The 25054-nt window shown below is 39.3% G+C and overlaps 2 protein-coding genes across 2 annotated transcripts in view; both read right to left on the bottom strand.

The window, feature by feature from the left end:
* The window catches only part of LOC136679444 (guanine deaminase-like), a 35296-nt gene extending 27718 nt beyond the window's left edge, over positions 1-7578 (bottom strand). Inside the window, exon 1 of the mRNA XM_066657959.1 lies at positions 7474-7578. Within this exon, the coding sequence (XP_066514056.1) occupies positions 7474-7578 (105 nt within the window). The remainder of the gene's footprint in view (positions 1-7473) is intronic.
* Positions 7579-15817: 8239 nt separating this feature from the next.
* On the bottom strand, positions 15818-25054 carry LOC136679674 (uncharacterized protein C9orf85 homolog). Its single transcript, XM_066658325.1, has 4 exons — positions 24833-25054; positions 18653-18759; positions 17868-17981; positions 15818-16023 (listed from the first exon to the last, which is right to left on the bottom strand). Exons 1-4 carry the CDS (start codon positions 24932-24934, stop codon positions 15822-15824), a joined length of 525 nt encoding a protein of 174 aa, XP_066514422.1. The 5' UTR covers positions 24935-25054; the 3' UTR covers positions 15818-15821.

Genomic DNA, 25054 nt, shown 5'->3' with positions numbered 1-25054 from the left:
GTCCTTAGTTTGGTCGAACATTCTGTTAGGGACGTGGGGGGCGGACTGACTTGACACAGTACAAAGAACGAGAACCAGAAACAACATGACTAGGAACACGACGAAACAGAGGTGAAATGTTCGACAAGAGGACGTGAGACAACGGGGCTTAAATACAACAACAAACGAGAAACACCTGAAACGGATAACGAGGGTAAAGACAAGGAGGCGGAACAAAGTCGGGGCATGAACGACAACAAAACAAAGCCATGTGCTGAGATAGAGAAAACAGACATGACGAGACGAGGGCGTGACACCATCTTTACATAATTACATAAAGAAAATGAATTAGTTCATGTTCATAGTTAATTTTGAAAAATTTAACTAACTTCACAGCTCCAAAAAAAACTACTTCAGATGCTTTTATTTTTTTCTCTCAGTAAATAGGCTTCTATCGTTTTCAATTTAACCTCCTTCTGCTACTCCCTAACAAAGAATTAGTGTATGTGGAATTATATATTTAAAACATTACATTACACCAATACCAGAATTGAGAATGTATTTTAACCTACTTAGCTAGTACCTTATGACTTCTTAACATGTTTCAGCAGTTTTATTCTTATACTGAGGTATGCGGTTCTGTGTCATAAAAACCCCACAAAAATGCTCACATCATCTTATAAAATACGCCATCAAACCACATAATTACTCAAATTAAAATAACTCACGTATGAGCGATTGTCATGTCATTTAAATGTATTCAATGTCAGAGGAAAAAAAAGAGCTAGCTAGAGTTAAACAGGTTAGCTAAAGTTTGTCATTAGAAAAAAAAAACTGTTCAATATTATGTATATAGCGTATAGCAGTTTATAGAATATTGTACATAACATTAATGATGTTAACTACATTTGGGCGATACCAAAATACTTATGTATCCAAAAATATAAGGTTAAATTGAAATATTTACGGGATGAAGCTGGACCCTGAGGCCGGTGAGAGCTGCTTGCGCCGCTGTCACAGAAAAGAGTGTGAATCTTCATTGTCTTCTTCTTCAGTGTTTTTACAGCTATTCGCTTCTGCCACCTTCTGTTTTCAAAAACCTAAATAACAATTTCCTCCCTTCAGCACGGCACTGTCTCTTTATTAACCCTATCTATCATAATCATTTCTGTCGTTCGTCTCCCAGTCATTACATCATTCATACATTATCCGCTTATGATCGCGGTGGGTCCAGAGCCTACCTGGAATCATTTGGTGCAAGGCGGGGAATACACCCTGGAGGGGGCGCTAGTCCTTCACAGGGCAACACAGACACACACATTCACTCACACCTACGGACACTTTGGAGTCACCAATCCACCGTGGGAGGAAACCGGAGCACCCGGAGGAAACCCACACGGACACGGGGAGAACACACCAACTCCTCACAGACAGTCACCCGGAGCGGGAATCGAACCCACAACCTTCAGGTCCCTGGAGCTGTGTGACTGTGACACTACCTGCTGCACCACCATGCCGCCGTTTTTACATCCATCCATCCATTATCTGTAACCGCTTATCCAATTTAGGGTCGCGGGGGGTCCAGAGCCTACCTGGAATCATTGGGTGCAAGGCGGGAATACACCCTGGAGGGGACGCCAGTCCTTCACAGGGCAACACAGACACACACACACATTCACTCACACACTCACACCTACGGACACTTTCGAGTCGCCAATCCACCTGCAACGTGTGTTTTTGGACTGTGGGAGGAAACCGGAGCACCCGGAGGAAACCCACGCGGACACGGGGAGAACACACCAACTCCTCACAGACAGTCACCCGGAGCGGGAATCGAACCCACAACCTCCAGGCCCCTGGAGCTGTGTGACTGCGACACTACCTGCTGCGCCACCGTGCCGCCCGTTTTTACATCAATATTCTAAATTATTACAATATTAACAGCTTACATATAACTGTATGGCATTTAACAAGTTAAAATAATGATTATATTTATTTAACATTTTTTACATCGTTTTCCAGACAGTTTCCAGTTATGTTCTTTTCTTTTTACATGTGGGCCATATACGATTAATACGCAGTATTTAATAAAATGCTCTGATCAGTGTAGTGTGCTAACTGCAATGGCAATCGCCTCGCCAGCCGACAGTGCCAACGTGCAGCCAGAATTGGGCCAGACGCGGTGTGCCGCATTCACACCGAGACGGCAGCCAGCCAACAGTTCCGAGCCTGAGCCAGAATTGGCCCAGGTCTACCTTGCTAGCTGGGATAGACTTGTTTACAATAGAATTGGGACATAGCAAGTCTTCTGTTGCTTCTATATATCTTGCACTTAAAATTATGGTTTCTGTAGTGTTTCATATAGCTGTTTCTTAACCATGCTCTAGGGTGATGTGTAATATTTATGTTATTAATAACAACTTTGTTTTGTTTCTCTCACATATATTGTAGGTGTGTGCAGGAACTGGAACTCGTCCCTGTTCCCCTGTCAAGTCCTGTCCAGTCCCCTATTAGTCCTGTCCAGGCCCCATTTCAACCCTCTGTCCTGTCTCATGTCCAGTCCCCGTTGCATTCTAGTGTCTTGTCACCTGTCTCTTCTCCAGTCCAGTCCTCGTTTCAACCCTCTGTCCTGTCTCAAGTCCCGTCTCCTGTTCAGTCCCAGTTTCAGCCCTCTGTCCTGTCTCAAGTCCCGTCTCCTGTCCAGTCCCCTGTCTCGTCACCAGTCTCTACTCCCATCCATTCCCAGCACCCAGTCCTGTCACCTGTCCTGCCTCATGTCCAGTCCCCGTATCCGTCCAGTGTTCAGTCACCTGTCTTGTCTGCATTCCAGTCCCCTGTCCTGTCACCTGCCCATGTCCAGTCTTCTGTCCCCAAACCTGTTCAGTCCCCAGTCTTGTCACAGTTCCTGTCTAATATACAACCCCAGTCTCCAGTCAAGTCTCATGTGTCCACTCCCGTCCTGTCCAGTCGGTTCCAGTCTCTTGTTCAGTCTCCTGTTGCCCCCCTTTGTCAGTCTCCTGTCATGTCCCGTGTCCCGTCTCATATATCCGGTCCTGTCGTGTCCCCAGTTCCTATGTCTGTTCCTGTCTTGTCCTGAGTCCTGTCTCCTAATTGTTCCTTGTCTTGTCCTAGTTTGTCTTGTTTTCCATGCCCTCTCCTGTTCCAGCTCCTGGGGGGTTTAGGTGTACGCGCCACGGGAGTTGCGCGTTCGGGGGGGGCATCTGTCACGCCCTCGTCTTGTCATGTCTGTTTTCTCGGCCATGTCCTCTTTCAGCACATGGCTCTGTTTTGTTGTTGTTCTAGTCCCGCCTTTGTTCCACCTCCTCGTTTGTCTCATTTGTTACCCTGCCCCCTCATTATCTGTCTCAGGTGCGTCTTGTCTGTGTTTTGTATTTAAGTCCCCTTCCTTCACTTCCCTTTGTCGGTCATTCGTTCTTTGTATCGTGCCAAGTCGGTTATGTTATCAAGTCTCTGTCTCTATCTTTTTGTTTAAATAAAGTCATTTGTGTTTCAGCGTGTGCGTCCGCCTACGTCAGTGCGCCCCAGAGAATCCTGACACAATCAAGTAGAATCTGAACAAAACATTGTTCTTCAAACTCACTCACACCTACAACTTTATAGAAAAAAAAGATCTTATATTTCTTATTTGTTTTATATTATTATTTTTTTGTATTTACTGTAATTATACATAACTTTATACAAGCACCATGCTCACTGAGAATGCATTAATTTAAATTATTTAATTTATTTTTATCTTAGATGCCTAAACGTTTGCAGAGCACTGTATAAATTTACATTTACAGCATTAGGCAGATGTTCTGGCTGGCAGAATTAGTTACATAATAATCTCAGGTTCTAGCTCCTACTGCTGATCTTTGAAATCTGTTCTGTATTAGTTTTGTGTTGGATTGTTTGTTTTGATTATTTTAATTTGTATTTAATTTTGCCAATAGATCACTTCAGGCGGACAAATGACTGCTGGAGGACATGAGCAACAACATCTGTAAAGTACAGTAAAGCAGGGCTCGGTGGTAAATAGATCATACATCATTCAGTTATATATATATATCGAGATAATTGTCCATATCACCCAGCCCTATAAAGCATTAAAATGTGAAAATAAATTTAAAACATGACATCAATAAATATTAAATACAATTTTTTTTTTATGTGTGTTTGTTTTCAATATTAACTTTACTGAAGAGATGACTGAACTTTGAGTCTGTATATTTATTAAAATAACCCTTAAAGAACATACAAGAAAAAATAACATGCAAGGTGACTCATAACATGTTGTGGAATTTGTACAATTTACAAAAAAATGTGGAGCTTTAATTTTATTAGACATGCATTCTGTCTGTTGGGTAACTTTATAGCACAATATAATTTAGATAGCCACACAAAATGTGGTCATGTGTAATGTTTCATTACTGAAATAATCATTTTCAATAATAATTTTCATTACTGATTAAACAATTACTGTCACTTTAATGATAATGTATTTAGAAAAGTAATTTCTATTTTCTAAAATGTATTTATTTTACAAATGTGAATTTAAGTTTCCATATAAAAGCGTCCTTCAAAATAAAAAGACGTACAATCCTTTCAAGCAATTCTGAGGACGTCTTATAGACGTGGTTTTATGAGTGCTGGGGACGTTGTTGAAACGTGAGGACGTCAGAAAAGACATCCTCTGAACGGTTTCTGGGACCCTAAAATAATAACGTCCATATTACGTTATCTTTACACCTATTCACAACTTTAAAGCCATTATGAGGATGTCCTATAGACGTGGTTTTATGAGATTGCGGTTAAGCCAGCCGCCGTTTGAGAAAACACGGTTAAACTAGCCGCACGTCAAATTTTAGTGCGCGTATACTAGTGACAAACCGGTAATACTCAAGGAGCGTGAAGACTTGAGCTCATGCCCTTCATTTTAAAGCAAAAGTAACGGCATTTAACCGGTTTATATATTGGTCATTTCTAGTAAGTAGTCCAAACAATCAACAGATATCAGTTCAGGGTTTACTACACTATGTATCTATGAAGTATGAGATGATTTTACTGTATAGTTTTTATGTAAATGACATTCAAAATCCCTATAATTGTCCATTGTTTTTTTTTACCTGAGTCAGGTTCACTGCTTTATAATATGGTTATTTCTAATAAGTAGTCCATAAAACCAACAGATATCAGTTCAGAGTGTACCACACTATGTACCTATAAATTGTGAAGTGATTTTACTGTATAGTTTTTGAGTAAATTACATTCAAAATTCCCATAATTGTCCATTGTTTTTTAACATGAGTCAAGTCCACTGCTTTATATCATCATTAAGAACAATGGAGAATTATTGTGATTTTGAATGTCATTCACTCAAAAACTATACAGTAAAATCACTTCATATGTCATAGATACATAGTGTGGTACACTCTGAACTGATATCTGTTGGTTTTATGGACTACTTGTTAGAAATAACCATATTATAAAACATTGAACTTGACTCGTGTTCAAAAACAATGGACAATTATGGGACATTTTGAATGTCATTTACAGAAAAAAAATTACAGTAAAATCACTTCATATTTTATAGGTACATAGTGTGGTACACTCTGAACTGATATCCGTTGATTGTATGGACTACTTATTAGAAATTACCATATTATAAAGCTGTGAACTTGACTCATGTTAAAAAAACAATGGACAATTATAGGGATTTTGAATATCATTTACTCAAAAACTATACAGTAAAATCACTTCATATTTCATAGATACATAGTGTGGTACACTCTGAACTGATATCTGTTGGTTGTGTGGACTACTTGTTAGAAATGACTATATTATAAAGCAGTGAACCTGACTCATGTTAAAAAACAATGGACAATTATGGGGAATTTGAATGTCATTTACATACAAACTATACAGTAAAATCACTTCATATTTTATAGGTACATAGTATGGCAAACACTAAATTGATATATATTGGTTGTGTGGACTACTTATTCAAAATAACCATTTTATAAAGCAGTAAACTTGAGTTAACATTAAAAACAATGGATAATTATTGGGATTTTGAATGTCATTTACATAAAAACTATACAGTAAAATCACTTCATACTTCATAGTTACATAGTGTACTAAACTCTGAACTGATATCTGTTGATTGTTTGGACTACTTACTAGAAATGACCAATATATAAACCGGGTAAATGCTGTTACTTTCTTTAAAATGAAGGGCATAAGCTCAGGTCTTCACGCGCATTGAGTATTACCGCTCTGTCACTAGTATACGCGCACTGAAATCTGACGTGCGGCTAGTTTAACCGTGTTTTCTCAAACGGCGGCTGGCTTAACCGCAGTTTTATGAGGTGCTGGGGACGTTCTGAACGGTTTCTGGGACCTTACAAAATAACGTTCATATAATGTCATTTTCTGACGTCCTTTCAACTTTAAAGGACGTGCTCAAGACGTCATTTTGTTAGCTGGGATAGGCAAACGTATTTTCAGAGCGCAGAATTAAAGAATGGGTTTCTTAAGGTGGAATTTTTTTAAAACACGGCGTTCAAAATATACTGGCTGTGTTTTGAACATATTATTTATTTCAAGTGGCCATTTTTGAAGGTGGATGTCTCAATACAATTGTGGGGTTCTTAAGGCGGATGTTTTAAAGGTGGCATTCAAAATGTATCGGCCGTCTTTTTATGCTTTTAAGATTCGGTTGCGAGGAACGACGGGGCACGGGGAGATAAGCGGCGAAACATATAGCGTTTTCTCCTGGAAATGAAGACCTCTAGTTTATTACTGGCTTGCTCCTAACATGTCTTCAACTTAATTAAAATGTCGGATACGTTTTTTTCCTTACAAGAAATAAAAAGTGTGTAAAAAGTTCCTGGCCATAGTCCACAACAGAAATCAACAGGAAACACAGTTCTATCAAATTGTAGTTTAACTACAGATTTTTACCATTTTAACCATTTCTTTTAGAAAAGAGAATCTAGTGTAGCTTTAGGGAGTAAAACTAGTCCCTAACACCACTGTTTCTTGTAGGCACATAAAAATATCACTTGAACATAGATTTTAGTTTTTTTTTTTTTTGTTTACTTTATTTTTAATTTTTTAAACAAAGCCCAAACCCACCAGTGTTAAGAAAAACATTGCAGGAAAACGATTATTAGAATATTATTAACATACAAAAGTGGTCAACGTGAATTTAAGTTCATACAGGGAAAGAAAACGCAAAATCTTTGCTTTTCTTATTTGAAATAAAACGACGACGGCTTTCTACAGCCATTCTCTACATGTGTTCAGTTTAACATGTTTGGTAACCGTTGGCGATGACATACAGAAACTGTAAAAGGTGCCATATGTTTATAGATATATTTAAAAAATAATAATTCTCCTTAAAGCACACTTAAAATATCAACCTGTCATGGGACCAGGTTTGCCAAAAAACTTAAGCATAAGGCTTTTTGGTTTATTTATTTCCTCACGTACCTTCCCCTTGCTGTCGACCCCCAGCAAGTAATCCTTCAGGATCTCCAGCGGTGTGTCGCGCGTGGAGTGCACGAGCATGCCCCGGTACACCAGCTTCAGCGTCATGTCTCTGACTCCAGCGCGCCCACCTTCCACGCATTCCCAATAGCTTTGATTGTAGGTGCACCTCTGCCCGCTTATGTAATCCTGTGTGACGTCACACTGATAGGCGTCCAGATCCTACTTTTATGTCACAGAAAAATATACACTTAAAAATGATGGTCCTACAAGGGTTCTTTGGTAAAGGAAATGGTTCTATGTAGAACCACGAAAGAACCTTTGGCTTGATTAAGATGATGGAGAATGTGCTATAGAGGGTTCTGTATGGCACCAAAAACGGTTCTTGTGTTGTAACAAGCTTGACACTGTAATAGAGGATCCGTTTTTGGTGCCATACAGAGCCTTTTTCTAAAAGGTGCTATAAACAACATTCTCCATCAACCTGAAGAACCCTTTCATGATGCTAAAGAGGGGGTCATACCCTGCTACAATAGTTAAAAACAGTTTCTGCAGTGCTGAGCCCAGAGTAGCAACGGAAGAGGCTCACTATTACAGGTCAGTGAAGCATCACAATGATACTGAAGCTATAATGTTAAGGTAAAACTATTATATAGTGTTCCTATAAGTGCTGTTTGTCTTATGGTGACAGTTCTGGTGCAAAAACAGGTTTACATAGCTTAAAGGAGCAATGTGTAAAATATTTACTGTTTTTAATCATAAAATGTCCAGTGTGTGCTCACATAGGTTAAGGAAATAATCAAAGCTAAAACACTGCTGCCGCTTGTAGCATTGCTGAAACAGTATATTCTCTTTGAGAAGTACAGTCCGGAGCGGAGCTCCTGTGATCCTCTATGGAGAAATCAATCTTGGTAGTACACAGCAAATATAAGCATTTCCATCCATCCATCCATTCATTATCTGTAACCGCTTATCCAATTTAGGGTCGCGGTGGGTCCAGAGCCTACCTGGAATCATTGGGCGCAAGGCGGGAACACACCCTGGAGGGGGCGCCAGTCCTTCACAGGGCAACACAGACACACACACATTCACGTATAAGCATTTCCCTAGTAGGTAAATGTTTTACTGACTTGAAAGTTGTGTGTTTTAAATGGATGAAATTGGAAATAAGAAGTGTTTCAAAACAAGATTTGTTCATAAACCTATTGCTAGCTTCAATAAGAAGCTGGAGAATAACACTCTTAAATTGACCAATTTAAGGTGAAACTAAACACTTGAATATGAAAATTATGAATAAGAAGCAAGGATCTACCTCCTAAAATGACATTTATGGTTGAAGGGAAAATAACACCAGCCTTGTCTAATCAAAAAAATTTAAGGTGGTTTAGACAGTAAATACTTGTAAATGCAGCGAAAACTGCAGGGACTTTTTCAATTTTTGCCTTTCACTTAGGTAAATGTTTAGTGACAGCACATACTATTGGTTTGTGTGTTTTAAACTGATAAACTAGAATAACAGTGGCTTCAAAAAAATTCTACATCTATAAAGCTAGTTTCGGCTCTTAAGGTGGAACAGAGAATTTAAGAAGATGGTGAATAACACCAATAAAGACTCGTAAACGAACACATGTAAGCAAATGGTTGACTATGAAAATTGTGAATAAAAAGCAAAGTTCTGCCTCCTGAATGACATTTATGGTGGAAGGCAAAATCAATAAGTAACACCGACCTTGTAGTCGAAATATTAAGGTGGATTTGGACAGTAAAGGGTTATAAATGCAAGGAAATGGTGTCTGTTCATTCACTTTTTTTTCTCTTGCGTAGATAAACGATTTAGTGAAATTGTGAACAATTTTTTTGTGTAAATATGTTGGTTATGGCACATTCTTCTGAGCTATTACAGTTCAAAGATTTTAAACTTGTCTCTTGCTTGTTCGTTCACTTTTCTTCAAACTGGCAACCTGGTAGAGCTTTACATCTGGCCAGGAGATGGAGGAGGCTTAGGGCTCTCTCCAGTTGTGAAACTGTATTATAGTTTAAATGTTTGGTGTCAATATTACAGATTGCTCCTTTAAATTTTGGAAGGTTCTGTATTTTATAAATATATATATATATAATTTGGCCTTCCCCTTTCTTAATTCAAGTTTTGGCTCCTAATTAAAAAGCTTAATAGCTGCAGAAAGACATTAAGAAGCATACAATCTCATTATTCATTCATCTTCTGTATCATAGTGTACCCAGAGCCTGCCTGGATTCACTGGACACAAGGCAGGAACACACCAAACTTCTCACAGACAGTGACCCCTGGCCCAGAGACTGAAGCTGTGTGACAGCAACACAACTGATCCACACAGCAAGCACAGTGCTGTGAAAAAGATATGACCCTCACTGATTTTTTTTATTACTGTGTATGTCGCATTGCATAATTTATGATCTTTAAAATTTGTGGAGAAAATAGGAAAGGAGAATAAACACCACTTCAAATATTTAAAAAAGCAAATAAAGGCTATTATGTTGAAAGGAATACATTTTTAGACATGCTATGTGTGATGGGAAAATGCAATATAACATTGTAATGAGATAATAATGATAATCCACCAATATACTCTTTAAATATTGTTATACACAGATACATCATGATTGAAGTACAGAACAAATTGTGCTTAAGCTCATGACCTTAAAGTGTTTATTATATAATACTCATGAAATGACCTGGGAGTGGGGAGGGAAGTCAGAGAAGAAAGATCTCTAGTCTAAAAAACTTTTTGAAGAACAACCTGATTGGAAAACCTGACCTAGTCATCTGCAAACGTTATGCTGACAAGACAAAACAAGACAACAGAAATATGTATAGCATAAGATGCCAGTTTGGGAGTGTCTGTGTTTTGAGCAATGAGACATGATGTAATAATGACAGAACGGTACACACGACCATTGGCCTACGTGACAAAGGTCCTATATACACTGCAACATATGTTTGAATAAACTAGAGATTGGACTGAATACTTGACTCCGTGTCTTTGTTCCTCTGGTTTCTCCTCGGGCCTGAGAATCATTTTGGAACACGGTCTTCCATCCTGGTGGCACTTAGACAATTGCCATAACGCTGTTATTTTGTTTAGTTACTTTTCTTTCATAAAATGTATCTTCTCTGTAGATTTTAAAGTATGGGAGAAAATAAATAATCTATAAAGTGTGCCATAGCCACACTTTGTCATTACTTTTTGACTGTGGAAATATGGAAAATGACCTGGCTGGGAACAGATAATACACAATAACAATGTACTGATCATTAAACTGAAGGCAGAAGTGTATGGACTCTCCTGGGGCTTGTAGTTTTGGAGATGTGTGGTAAAAAAAAACAACTCATTAGCCAATGCCCTCATTAAGAGAAGTGGAAGAAGAATCATAACAAGGCATTACATCATCTGTATGATTACCATGCAATGCAACTTGGATCTATCATACAACACACCTCCTGTAGGTTGTAATGGTACTGACTGGAAGATAGGAAATCTGATTATAACATTAGTGACTGCTTTCCAAAAACATGGATTAAGCTTTTGATGGGATAAAAAATTGTTGACAGTTGCACCTGACTCTCCACTAGTATTCTCCCTCCTTTTTTGGTTTAAGAATAAAAACCATATACAGAACAAAATGAGGTGTAAAAAACAATATTTATTCAAAAAAAAACAACAATACAAAACAGTTTTAACTTAATTTACTTTGTGATCAGCCTTCCAGCATCCAAGTTAGCATCAGTCTGATTCTGTAACAGCTGCAGTCCTTAAGGTGGAATACAGCTTTGTGTAACCGTAAATTATGCAGTAGTTTTGTCAAGGCACCAGTAAGTGCTTCACTGTTTAAGGTGTAACAAAAATGTCAGATATGCCAGTGTTAGTGTGATTGTATGAATATTGTGGCAGCATTAAAGTTGGAACTGAAACTTAAAAGAACTCAACTTAGCACGTGGAAATGCCTATGTCATTTTTAATGTGGTAAATAGTAAAAAAACCTTTAGACTGTTCTGGTGTGTTTGGGGAAGTGTAAATGAGTACTAGACAGTATAAAAACATCAGTATATGTTTACTTTTCACTCTTCTGCTTCAAAATTTGGTTCATGGTACTGTGATGCTGCGAGGCTTTCATGGATGTGGAGAGTGGCTCACAGTGCACACCACCTCTAAATAAACTATATTTTATTAACCATCCAACCTTGAGAAGAACAGTCACAGGTTTACTTCACTGCTGTTCTTGCAGCTCAGTCTCGTGGAGTCTTTTTGTTTTGTTTCCTCTTTTCATATCCTGAAGTATAGTTTCTCTTCACCTTATGATGATACACAAACTCCCCCTAAATTGACACGAGGGCGCCTTCGTTAATTTGCGAGGACTTACGCAAAGTGGGTAGTGAATGTATAGGGCACTCCAGCTTTGGCTTTTAATTTTCTTTAGAAAGGAAATTGGTCCAGTGTCCAGTTATGTCTTAAACAATAATTATAATATATAGCTAAAGGTTTGGGAATATTGGCTTATTTAAAGCCTGTAATCTTCTAGAAATTATTTAGACTCCATGTTGCAACAGCTATTTTCACTTTATTTTTTCATTCATTCATTGTCTGTAACCACTTATCCAGTTCAGGGTCACGGTGGGTCCAGAGCCTACCCAGAATCACTGGGCACAAGGCAAGATCACACACTGGAGGGGGTGCCAGTCCTTCACAGGGCAACACACACATCAATCCACCCAATCCACCTTCCAACGTGTTTTTTTTTTTTTGGACCGTTGAAGGAAACCAGAGCACGCAGAGGAAACCCATGCAGACACAGGGAGAACACACCCAACTCCTCACAGACTGTCATCAGGAGCAGGATTTGAACTCACAACCTCCACATCCCTGGAGCTGTGTGACTGCGACACTCCCTGCTGCGCCACCTTGCTGGCCTCTTTTGACTTTAGAAAATCAGAAATACATTTAATTTCACCAAGGGTTTTAAACACTTGCACAAAATAAATTTAATGCTTCTCCTTGTGCTGTTTGTCTCATAAGTTATAAGCAGTTACTTTGTGCCTATTTCTGAGTTTGGTTGCTTTACCAGATCTTTTTATTACAGTTAAGGATCCCATCGTTCAATTTCTGTTGTTTATCACATATTTTACTTTTTATTTATTCCAAACATAAATATTAATTGTTCACTTAATTGCAGTTTATCTCTAGAATAGATGTCCAGATGAAAGTCATTGGACTAACGCTGGAGTCAAACAGAGACAATGACAGAAGTGTCTTACCTGGGCCAAGGAGAAAAAGGACAGGACTGTTGGTCAGTGGTCCAAAGTCTTGTTTTCAGAAGAAAGTAAATTTTCAATTTCATTTGGAAATCAAGGTCCACAGTATCACTGCTAGAGCGGCACGGTGGCGCAGCAGGTAGTGTCGCAGTCACACAGCTCCAGGGGCCTGGAGGTTGTGGGTTCGATTCCCGCTCCGGGTGACTGTCTGTGAGGAGTTGGTGTGTTCTCCCCGTGTCTGCGTGGGTTTCCTCCGGGTGCTCCGGTTTCCTCCCACAGTCCAAAAACACAGGTGCAGGTGGATTGGCGACTCGAAAGTGTCCGTAGGTGTGAATGTGTGTGTGTCTGTGTTGCCCTGTGAAGGACTGGCGCCCCCTCCAGGGTTTATTCCCGCCTTGCGCCCGATGATTCCAGGTAGGCTCTGGACCCCCCGCGACCCTAAAATTGGATAAACGCTTACAGATGATGGATGGAGTATCACTGCTTGATTGAGAATCTATGAGGTATTGTCAAGGGGAATATAAGAGACCCAAGATCCAACAATGCAGACGAGCTGAAGTTCACGATCAATACAACCTGAGCTTCCGTAACACATCAGCCACAGGCTGATCGCCTCCATGCCACTAAACAAGTACTGAGTGAATTTACTGTACATTTCACTAGGCCAACTTTTTCTGTATTAAAAATTATTTTTAAAGTGGTCTTATATAATATTCAAATTTTCTGAGATAACGACTTAATGGGTTTTCATTCGCTGTAAGCCATAATGATCATCATTAAAAGAAATAAATGCTTGAAATAGATCACTCTTTAATAAATCTATATAAAGCAAGTCTCACTTTTTGAATTGATTTACTGAAAGAAATTCACTTTTTGATGATATTCTAATTTATCAAGATGCACCTGTACCTCCAGGAGGCATTCTTATCTGGTTCCCATACAACCTTAACTGGTTCCTCTCAATGTAAAGAAGCAGTTCCTCCGAGATTGTAGAGCTCCTCACCCAATCCTGGACAGTATGCTCAGCAATCCGCCAGAGAAAACACATTTCAGCCACTGGTATACGCAATCTCATCCTTTCAGTCATTACCCAAAGCTCATGACCATAGGCGAGGCTAGAGATGCAAGTCAACTGGTAAATCAAGAACATCGCTTTATGGTTCTGCTCCCTCTGTTCCTACGACAGGCTTCCTGTATAGACACCGTAACTAAATTGTGGACAATCTCACAGTTCTTCTTCCAATCACTCGTTAACAAGACCCAAAGATATCTGGACTTCTAAACTTTGAATAAATCTCCACTGTTCTTCCTGAGAGATTAGACTATCAGACTCCTTTCCAGTCTCCTTGGCATAGATAGTTGGCTTCTTCTATTATGATTCAGATTGTCATCAGAATTTTGCCCCACACTGAGTTCAACTAGTAATTTTTTCATTGTCTGTAACCGCTTATCCAGTTCAGGATTGAGTCCAGAGCCTATCCAGAATCACTGGGCATAAGCTGGGAACACACCCTGGAGGGGGCACCAGTCCTTCACAGGGCGACACACACTCACACTCTGAGTCGCCAATCCACCTACCAACATGCTTTTGGAACATGGGAGGAAACCGGAGCAAAAGGTGGACACCCATGCGGACACAGGGAGAAAACACCAAATTCCTCAAAGACAGCCATCCGGAGCAGTGCTCAAACCCACAACACTAGGACCCTGGAGCTGTGCGACAGTGACACTACCTGCTGCGGGAAAAAAATATAATCCAGATAATGGTATTCTGCATAAACTAAATAGGCAATCAAGACGCCTATACAAGCAATGAATATTTTAGGGGAGTTTTAGGGGCTGGAATGCTGGTGCAAGGCTTATTCAATCAAAGATATCCTTAAATATTATGTACAATCTCTGCTATTTGTTTGGTACCGTTTTGACACTCCCACCCCCTCAAAAGAAAAGCCTGATCTGTACATTGGCCCCACATGATCCAAGCATTTATAGCTTATTATGCACTTCAGCTTATGAACCACCTTTGCTCTTTCCATATAAACACAGGAGATAGGGTCCCAAGAGGAAGAAATGACCCTTGAACAAATCTTTAAAAATTCTGATAAGGTTTTCCAGCGATAAGTGATGACATAATATTGTCTTTTGCCCTTTGCATTGTTATAAATACATTTCATGTGGCCTGATGAATGACTTACTCCATACATAATACAGAGTAACATTCTGCTGCCAAATACTTTACTTGGACTTTACATGTCCAATGGGTCAATTTTGGATTCAACTACAGTCTGCTGGTCTTCATATTTGATATTAAGTGTAATATTTGTTTGAATAAGCATTTTCAAGTAGTCCGCTCCAGGTGACTGTCTGTGAGGAGTTGGGGTGTTCTCCGTGTCCGCATGGGTTTCCTCCGGGTGCTCCGGTTTCCTCCCACGGTCCAAAAACACACGTTGGTAGGTAGATTGGTGACTCCAAAGTGTCCGTGAGTGTGTGTGTGTGTGTTGCCCTGAGAAGGACTGGCGCCCCCTCCAGGGTGTATTCCCTGCCTTGTGCCCAATGATTGCAGGTAGGCTCTGGACCCACCGCGACCCTAAATTGGATAAGCGGTTACAGATAATGAATGAACTAAGCACATGTTTATTGTTTATCCACATTGCACATCTGTAAATTTACCTTGCTGATGCAGCTGAATGAAATCAAAATCTTGATGCAATGCTCCAACGTTTAGTGTAACACCCTCCTAGACGACAAGACTCAGTTAATGCAGAAAAGGGTGTCTAACTACTTACAAATACCCTTCACTTCAGAAAAAAATCGACTCATTTAATGAATGTAATAGAATCTCCTCAGCGTAGTAGTGTTTAATAGCGACACCAGGCGGCGCGGTATAGAACAGCGCTGCCACCGACTACCGCAAGCTGAGGGATCCCTGCAGTGACGTCAGTGTTGGGTCATGTAACTAACCTCTGCTCTTATTGATATAGCTATTTGCTATGTCTGATTCAAACATAATTGGATCGCATTCAGTAAATATTAAAACCAGTAATAACAAGCAATGGTTATTTCTTTATTTTCTCATAGCATCTGCATCACATTCATTGCAGTCACTGTCCAGTTCACCAAAATCATCATCATTCTCAAAGTTATCATCATCGAAATCTTCATCATCCTCATCGGTCCGATGAGGGTTTCTGTTTTTCCGCCTGCTGCCTTTCCTATGCTGATCTGTCTCGTCCTTCATCTCCCCTTCATCCTCCTTCCTGTTAAACCTGTAACACCCAAACATTACAGCTTAAGGCAGGGATCTACAAGGTGGGTGCCTGGAGGTCGCTGACAATCAAAAACATGGACAGGCTAACTGAAATGAGAAATATCCTCCTTTTTTAAGAAATGGAACTCCATATGTGGTTATAAGCAATTGTGTCAGATGACATCACCTTAGAAACCACTAAAAACAAAATAGCAACCACCTGGAATATTATATCAATCAGTTATTAACACCCTAACAACCACTAAAATAATCAATACAGTAAGTCAACCCAGTAATAACAACACTTTCTCTGGACTGACCCTTAAAACCACAGTACAGCAAATCTGAAGTGTCATTCCCAAGTTCCTAAGTAACATCAGTGATACTGGCAATATCAGTAATGTTAGCACTGCAGGATGATTTATGAGGTATAGATAAATCAATTAGCAACAAACTAACAAAAGCAACCATTCTAAAAAGGATGTGGAACATTCATCTGCTGTTGTTCTCACTAGATGTCAGCGATAAATCTGAAAACTGTGTTCACCTTCTTTTCATATTAATGCTGTATTATAATGTTAATGAATAATGTTACAAATTAAACCAACAGTGATGAAGCATATTTTGTGCACTCCTAAATCCATAGCAATACTGTATATATAAAAAGCACACACTGATTTTTTTCCTTCTTTAAAGTCATGTTTTAGCAAATAAGAAAAATGATTAATCATGATTAACAACTAAAATGTTAACCATAATTGTTTTAATGGTTTAAGAGCCTCATTTGAGACTAATAATTAAAACCCTGTAAAACGTGCATCACTGGTGCTAAAATAGTCACAAATTTCATATATAATATTAATATATTTTCCTATAAAATATTTTGAGCTATACTATCACTTTATTATGCTAAATATTTCCTACCACATATGGAATGCCATATAGTTAACAAATAAACGCAGTGATATTCATGTATAAATTAGGCTAGGACCCTCATGTTGGTTAAAGTAATTCCTCTGTAGTGTCAAAAAAGCAGTGACAGCACTGTCAGGACTACAGAACTAGTAGTGTGACATTAACAGCTGATTTTAAAGAACAAGACAACTGTTCTGATACATTTCACAATGAGTCACTTAATATGAGTAACTTATAGAGAAAAAAAAAAGATTAGTAGTTAGTAGTAGGGTCTCGACTAAAGCTATCAGTACACAGAGTCACAATAATATAGCCAAGTAATGCAGGTAAACTCCAAATCCAGCAAAAAAAAATCCCTCTGACTCTGTTAGACTAAGTGGATATTTTTGGCTGGTGGACTATTCTCAGTCCAGAATGACACTAAGAGGTTTAAAAACTCCAGCAGCACTGTTGTGTCGGATCCACTTATACCCGCAAACACACTAACATATCACCTCTAGGTCAGTGTTACTGCAGCCAAACCATACCTGCTCTGTGATGATCCTGACCTCTAAAGAACAGAGTTAAAGGTGGCAAAACATTTGCTGAGTATGCAAGGTAACGGATGGACCACAGGCTGTAACTGTGCCCTACAAAGTGCTTCTGTATGGTCAGTGGAGCTGAAGGATGGAAAGTGGGTGCAGAAACAAGGGGGTCATAATGTTATGGTTGATCAGTATATATTCAAATGTAGTCTTCCCAGAAGAGTAGAGGAAGGTATTTCAGGAATGAAGGACTAACATTGATTTCATAGATGTTTGATGAACCGGTGTAACAGTGTATGACTCTTGTGTTTGTTTCTAATGGGCCTGCTATTGTTGTAGCACACTACATGCCATGCAAAAGTAATGGCCTGTGACATGTTGCATGTCAAACTATACTGTATGGCCACAGCGGTCTGATACTTACGGAATCACAATCTCTTCCTTCTTGCCACATTTGGCACAGAGTTCCAGTTTGATTGCACAGGCTTTGCACAAGATGTGATAGGCATCTTTCACTGTCTTCTGTAGACATTTGACACTAGAGGGAGACAGAGTCATAGCTGCATTTAGGATTTACAGTAAGATTATTATTATTTAAAATCATTTATCATGGACAGTACCAGTCAAATGTGTGGACACTCAGAGAGGGTTTCCTTTGTTTTGGGCCATTTCCCACATATTGTGAACGTACAGTACCAGTCAAAAATTGTAAATTAATATAGAAGACATTAAACCTACGAAGGAACACCTATGGAATTATGTAGTAAATAAAAAAAGTGTTAAACAGTGTTTTATACTTTAGATTCTTCCAAGTAGCCACCTCTTGCTTTGACGACAGCTTTACACACACACACTGTGTTTTCTCAGTCAACTTCATGAGGTCGTCACCTGGAATGGTTTTCAGTGAACTGCTGTGGCCTCGTCAAGAGTTAGTTTGTAGAACTGCTCGCCTTCTTCATGTGTTTGAGAACATAACTTGGGTTGTGCAGAGGTCGGACTGGTACACAGTTCTGTTCAGTGAATAGCCCTATTCCAACAATGTGTCCAAACTTTTGACTGGTAAGGTTTAGCTTTAATATCTTTTTTTATCTCGTAAGTACCTAAAATATTTGAAAAATACTCTATATGAAACATAAGTACAGTTTTGAGGGATGAACCATACTGACAGCTCTAAGAGATCAACATTTTGAAATCTTAAGAAATGCTCACCATTTGCTTGGCTGTGTGAGGGACTTGTATTTGTTGTATTTGACTTTCCACTCAAGGATGTCTTTGCAGCGCTGACACAGACCTTCGTGGACCTTCGCGTTCGCTTTCTGTACAAAAGACAAGATGGGCATTAGATTCTAAAGGACTTAAAAGCGAACTCCAGTGATAATTTTAAATAGGGGTGCAGTTGCTGTAGTGTAGTGGGTAACACAACCTCATTTGACTTCAGCAAAGCATACAAGGTTCCTATCTCCCCAACTGGGAAAGCAAACCTCTCACTAAAAAGTGACTTTGGGAAAGACTCCAAACACTTTCATTTTGAAAGTGTCCTGAAGTTAATTTGAGAGTAGGGCTAGACAATAATTCAATACAGATACATATTGCAATATATTGATAAAAATACTAAAAACAATACTGATTTTCAAACACATTTTCAATATTTCAAAATATATTATTTACAGCATCTGCCTCAGTTAATTGCACTCGATTTTAAAGTTAGTTTAACAAGAAAAAAGAAAACTTGGCAAGCCTAGTTTAGCCGGACCACCATTAGCCATATTAGCGTTTCTGGCATTTCAAAAACAGGAACACCCAAAATGCATACTCTTGTCATTGGAAGGTCTGGAGAAGCTTTAGTGCTTCATATCAATGTCGTTGTTTACATCTGATGTGTACAGAAAATATGGAGGGCAGGACTTAATAAATAAATAAATTAATAAAGAAGCACAAAGCATCAGTGTTTTTCTTGTTCTTGTTCTTAAAAAAAAAAAAAGATCTAGAACATTTTGTTTTAAGAATTACAATTACCAATTTATTCAAAGTAACTTGTTAGAGTAAAGCAGGTAAAGTTTAATGTGGTGTGTGCAGCTATATGGAGTTTTATAAACACACTAACGCCACAAAATGTCTCCCCACCACTTCCCTTTACAATATATCAAGCAAAAACACACACACGAGAAGTAAGAAACATTCAGGAGTCCTCCTCTCTCTGTGAGATATAATGCCTGTGTAAATGTTGCCGACTTCCGAGCCGTCCTGCTGAGCTTGTGAACAGTGGAGAAACTTAGCACGTAGCCAGACATTGCCCCAAGAAAGACACGCAAGTGGAGCGTGTTCCTGTTTTACTTCCTATTATTTATTTATATGAAACATTGTAAATGACCCCGTTCAGCTCCACTGGGGGATAACGCTGTGTGAGGCTCTGAGCTCTTTCTTGATTTACTGAACTTCAACACATCCGCAGACAAAGCCATGGTTTGCGCTGAAGAACCTACTCTTTTTTGGTTGCTACTTGGAACTAATTTTTCTTGTTCGCGAACCAGTTTATTTCAGTGGAAATACGCTGAATGGTTCCAAGTTTAGTTCACAAACTGGAACCGTTCAGGTTCCTCGTTGGTGGAAAAGTGCTATGTGAAACACGGCTGACCAGACCCTGAAATGAATTAAGCGGCAAAGATGATGATGATGAAGAAATATGGATGAAACAACAACAGACGTTGTAGTGTAGTAAAGCGACCTTACGTTCTCTCTGTGAAATATGGCTGAACTAACAGCAGAAGGTGAAATAACATTCGTACTCACACATGTGCATTTCAACATTAGGAGTGAATCAATCAGTAAGAGAAAATGTCGCTTCTAGACTGGCCCGGTAGGTGGTCTGGCAAATATATTAATATTGAAAAAGCCAAGTTTTATTGTTAATATTAATATTGGAATTGTATTGCATCGACAGAAACTAAGAAATGTATTGTGATAGAAATTTTGTGTCGCAGTCACACCTCCAGGGACCTGAAGGTTGTGGGTTCAAGTCCCGCTCCGGGTGACCATTTGTCTGAGGAGTTTGGTGTCTTCTCCCTGTGACCGAGTGGGTTTCCTCCCACGTTGCTAGGTGGACTGGTGACTCAAAAATGTGTGTGTGTGTGAGACAAATATTTAATGTTTGTCTCAACAATAAGAAAGTACCGAACCCTTGGAAGGGTGCTCTTATCCATAGGATTCTGAAAAAGGACAATGTGCCCGATGACCCGACTACATGGAGGGATGTCTCTCTGCTTCCTACTATTTATAAGATTTTTATGAAATGTATCCTCAATCGCATATTACCATGGTTGACGGAAACAGGATTATTATCCCCAAATCAAAAAGCCTATATAAAATCGACAGGGCATGAATGAGCATGTCTTCAGTTTGAAAACTGGAATTGACGATTTAAAGCACCAATCTGCCAAATTTTATAATGTGTTTCTGGATTTTAGAGATGCTTTCGGCACACTACCCCATAAAATAGTGGTAATAAGGTAGGAAGAAGTTAATGTACCAAGAGTATACGTGGACATAATTAGAGATGTATATAACTGCTCATTTCTGCAAGTGTTCTGTGGAACTCAAATCACTGCGCCAATTAAACTTAACATAGGGATAAAGACTGGGTGTCCTTGGAGCGCAGTTAATTTTATCATTGCCATAAATCATTGGATCAAGTGGCTTTGTCCGTGTGCGCCTTTGGATGTAAGATCTCCAATCCCAGTCCAAGGTTTTGCAGATGATGTGCTGATGGCATCGAGGGAGGAGCATCATTAACAACATGCTCCTATGAATAGACAAGTTTTTGCAGTGGTCTCACTTGGAGACGAAGAGTTCAAAGTACGCTGTGTTCTATGAAAGATGCAGTGGGGGGAATAGATGGTATAGAGCTAACAGTGGTAAGGCACCTGCATTTACTATTGATGGACAGAGGATTAAAGTGTATGGAAGGCATGGAACTTGTAGTTATTTAGGGCACTAGTTTAATGTCGCTGGAGAATGGGAGAAGCAAATAAAGGACATTGTAAAAAGTTTTACCTCCCGGTTGGACTTATGTTCCTCACCTTTACATGTAGTTATGAAAATGCAAGCTGTTTATGAAGTTGTACTGGCTAATGTGCAGCAATTGTTTGCTAACATTCACATACCAAAATTTACTATGGACGAGGTGAATAATAAAACAGTTAATGTGGTGAGAAAGTGGATAGAATTAAATTCTCACTCTATAAGAGGTGTCTTGTTTCATAACAGAAGGGAAGGTGGACTAGGGGTTCCCAAATATTGAGTGGATCTATGTAGCAACTAGGATTTGTCATTTGCTGCGGATGTTGAATGATGATTTAGCAGTTCAACAGCTGGCTCGACCTTCATTTATTTTAGATTTTACTAAACGCAAGATCCCAACTGCAGCAGAAGGAGAAGATCATTTTCTGGGATTTAGGATGAGGCTGAATTTCTGGGATTTAGGAAGCTGGATGTGAATGTGAGTGGATTTGGAGTATGATCAGTCTGTGGCCTGATTTAAATGATCTCTGTAACAGAGCTCATATACAGCTGAGTTGGAGGGATAGTAGAGGTCAGTTAGTAAAGGTTAGTGACGAACTGATACAAGATTCAAATGTCTGTGTGGAGGCAGTGATGGAAGACAATGGAATATTTAAGAAATTGAATATGGATCACTGTAGAACTGAAATCTTGATTCTTTTTCAGTCTCGGTTGCGACAGCGCTGGATGGAGCATGTTTACCTTTTGTGGATCATTCAGTGTCTCGTGTTGTGTTGGGAAGCTCTGAACTTGACAAACAGTTCCTGAGCTTCGTAGTTAAGGCTCACCTCCAAGTGTTACCAACAAAGTATAATCTGTCTCTTTGGTATCCGTTACAGCATAAACCCTATTGTTTATTGCACGATAATCAAGAGGCTGAATCCTATAAAGGACTTTATATTCTTAGACATGACCGAATTGTACATTTAATAAGTAAGGAGTTTGCATTTGTGTGTCATTCACAAACTGTAATTCATTTGAATGAAATGGTTAAGGTTGAGTGTTTTTTGTCCTTGAACCAGGAGAGGTCACAGGTCGTTTTTAGTAACTGTCTGAATTCTCCTGACATTGTCCTGATTAATGAAGGGAGGAGGAGTGTGGTGATTGTGGAAGTTGGATGCTCTTACGATGGATATATGGAGTTGTGTTACACCTCTAAAGTCCTAAAGTATTAGCCACTGATGGAGATCCTTAATGTGAGTGGCTGTTCATGTAAAGTAGTTGCCTTGGTGTTTGGAAGTTTAGGGCACGTGCACAGGCTGTGTGGGCGTGGCCTACGGATTGTAGGACTGGGAAAGGGGGCGGCTAAGCACATAGTGAAGTATTGCTCTGTTTCTGCAGTTATAGGGAGTCTGTTTATATGGAGAAGACGCTGTCATCTGTCTCCATGAGAAATGCACACTGTGAATTTAATTATGAACTGTGTAATGACTCCAAACCACTATTTGGGTTTTATATGATATTATATTTTATACATAAAATCCAAACAAAGTACTATACGTGTGTGTGTCGCCTCATGAACGAATGGCATGTGTTCCTGCCTTGCGCCCAGTGATGGGTTAAACACAAAGGTACACTGTTATCACACACTGTGCAATTACAATAAAAAAAAAAAGCTTTTTAAGTAAAATGAGGAATGTTTTCACATCCAAAACAGTGAAAGAGTTGTCTGTCTTTATAAAATTAATTAATACTATTTCCCTAGCGGTACAGTGGCGCAGCAGGTTGTGTCACACAGCTCCACGATCCTGAGGTTGTGGGTTTAAGCCCTGCTCTAGGAGACTGTGAGAAGTTAGGTTTGTTCTCCCTGTGTCCTCATGGGTTTCCTCCGGATGCTCCAGTTTCCTCCCACGGTCAAAAAAATAAAAAATACACTGGTACTGGCTACGCAAGTGTACCTAGGTGTGAGTGAATGGAGAAGAAGAAACAACACCTTTATTGATCCCCCAGAGAAATTCTTCTCAGCATTTTACCCATTCATGGTAGTAAACTCACACCAGTGAGCAATTCTTCACAAATACTAGGGGCAGTGAAAACACACGCAACCGGAGCAGGGGGCTGCCAACCAACTCTGTACCCAGGGAGCACTTTGGGGGTTAGGTGCCTAAGGGCAATTCAGCCATGAATTCACTTTTCCTTGCAAATCCCAAGAATTGAACCGGCAGCCCCCTGGCCTCAAGCTCACGTCTCTAACCTCAAGGGTACGGCTACCCTGAATGGGTGAGTTCCCACCATGTGCCCAGTTATCCCTGGGCTCCGGACCCACCGTGACCCTGAAGTGAACATGCATAAAATGAATAAATATTTCCCGATGACTACAAAAGTGCTTACTACAAATACCAACATGATTATAAATATCCATTAACACAAAATTATATAAATCAAGACTTTAAAATGCGCATTTACATATGTAGATTACTTAATTAAACCTCTGTGGATGCATGCTGTGAACATTTGGAGATAGCTCTGTTGATTCAATGTTCAGTTTCTGCAAACAGTACTCCTGACACTCCAGCTGTACCTCTGTAACGAGTAAAACTATGTCTGTTAAATGTCAGAAATGTACATGTGTAATAATGATTAAACGGTTAACGTATAAAATATTTCCAAAGTGTTTGGTGGGAAATGCCCTGCTCTGAAGAATGCGTCTAGTCAGAATCGTTCCTATCACCACCAGGAGCAGCCAGTGTTTAATACTGTGTTAGTCCTGCAATTATAGGCCTAGTCCTCTGCAGGGTTTAGCTCCAACTTTAAAAATATCTAATATTCATGAATTAGGATGGAGACCTTTTGGGGCCAAAAGTTTGTGGACATTTCTTCATCCCCAAAGTACTTTTCAATATATGGTATTAATAATAATAATAATAATAATATTACATTATATTTATATAGCGCTTTTCAAGAACTCAAAGACGCTTACAATAGTTAATACATAGAACACATAATTCATACTAGGCTCTGTACACACTTTACTGCAGTTACAGCTTCTACTTTTTAGAGAAGGCTTTACACTAGTTGTGAGAACATTGCTGTGAGGATTTGATAGCATTCACCCACAAGAATTATGTACAGGGTCAGGTGCTGATGTTGGGTTACTGATGGAGCGGTAGCTTTTTACGGCACATATAAAAGAAAGAAAAATAAAATGTGCTCTATGTAGATATTGGAACGTCTGGTTCCATTCAGCACCGCTGTAAAGACAGGATCATAGCTACTCTGTGGTGAAGCATTTCAACCAAACACATCCTAAAGACTCTGCTAACATATGAATAACTGAATAATACTATTTAAATAAAAAAGTTTTAGAAAGTCTATAGACACAGCGATAGCTACCTTCACTTGTGGATTTGCTCCGTGTTTGTCGTTTTTGAACGCCACGGTGTTCTGATATTTCTGAGCCCTCGACCGGGACCCGCCGCCTTTCTGAGAACTCATTTCAAGCTAGAGTTTTGTCTTAAGCCTTTCAGTTGCATAAGTAAGAGGTAAATTCATTAATACTGAAACATATCGGAAGCCGCGTGGAATCACATTGAAGACGCCATTGCTGGCGACGTC

Source organism: Hoplias malabaricus, chromosome Y, assembly GCF_029633855.1.
Source record: "Hoplias malabaricus isolate fHopMal1 chromosome Y, fHopMal1.hap1, whole genome shotgun sequence".
Lineage (NCBI taxonomy): Eukaryota > Metazoa > Chordata > Actinopteri > Characiformes > Erythrinidae > Hoplias > Hoplias malabaricus.
The sequence above is the reverse complement of the archived record's forward strand: the minus strand, read 5'-3'. Positions and strand labels throughout refer to the sequence as shown.

Coding starts and splice junctions, on each gene's coding strand:
- LOC136679674 (XM_066658325.1), bottom strand. CDS start 24,934: ATGAGTTCTCAGAAAGGCGGCGGGTCCCGGTCGAGGGCTCAGAAATAT. Junction 17,982..18,652: donor CTCACACAGCCAAGCAAATG/GTGAGCATTTCT, acceptor GTCTCCCTCTAG/TGTCAAATGTCTACAGAAGA. Junction 16,024..17,867: donor AAGGAAGAGATTGTGATTCC/GTAAGTATCAGA, acceptor TGGGTGTTACAG/GTTTAACAGGAAGGAGGATG.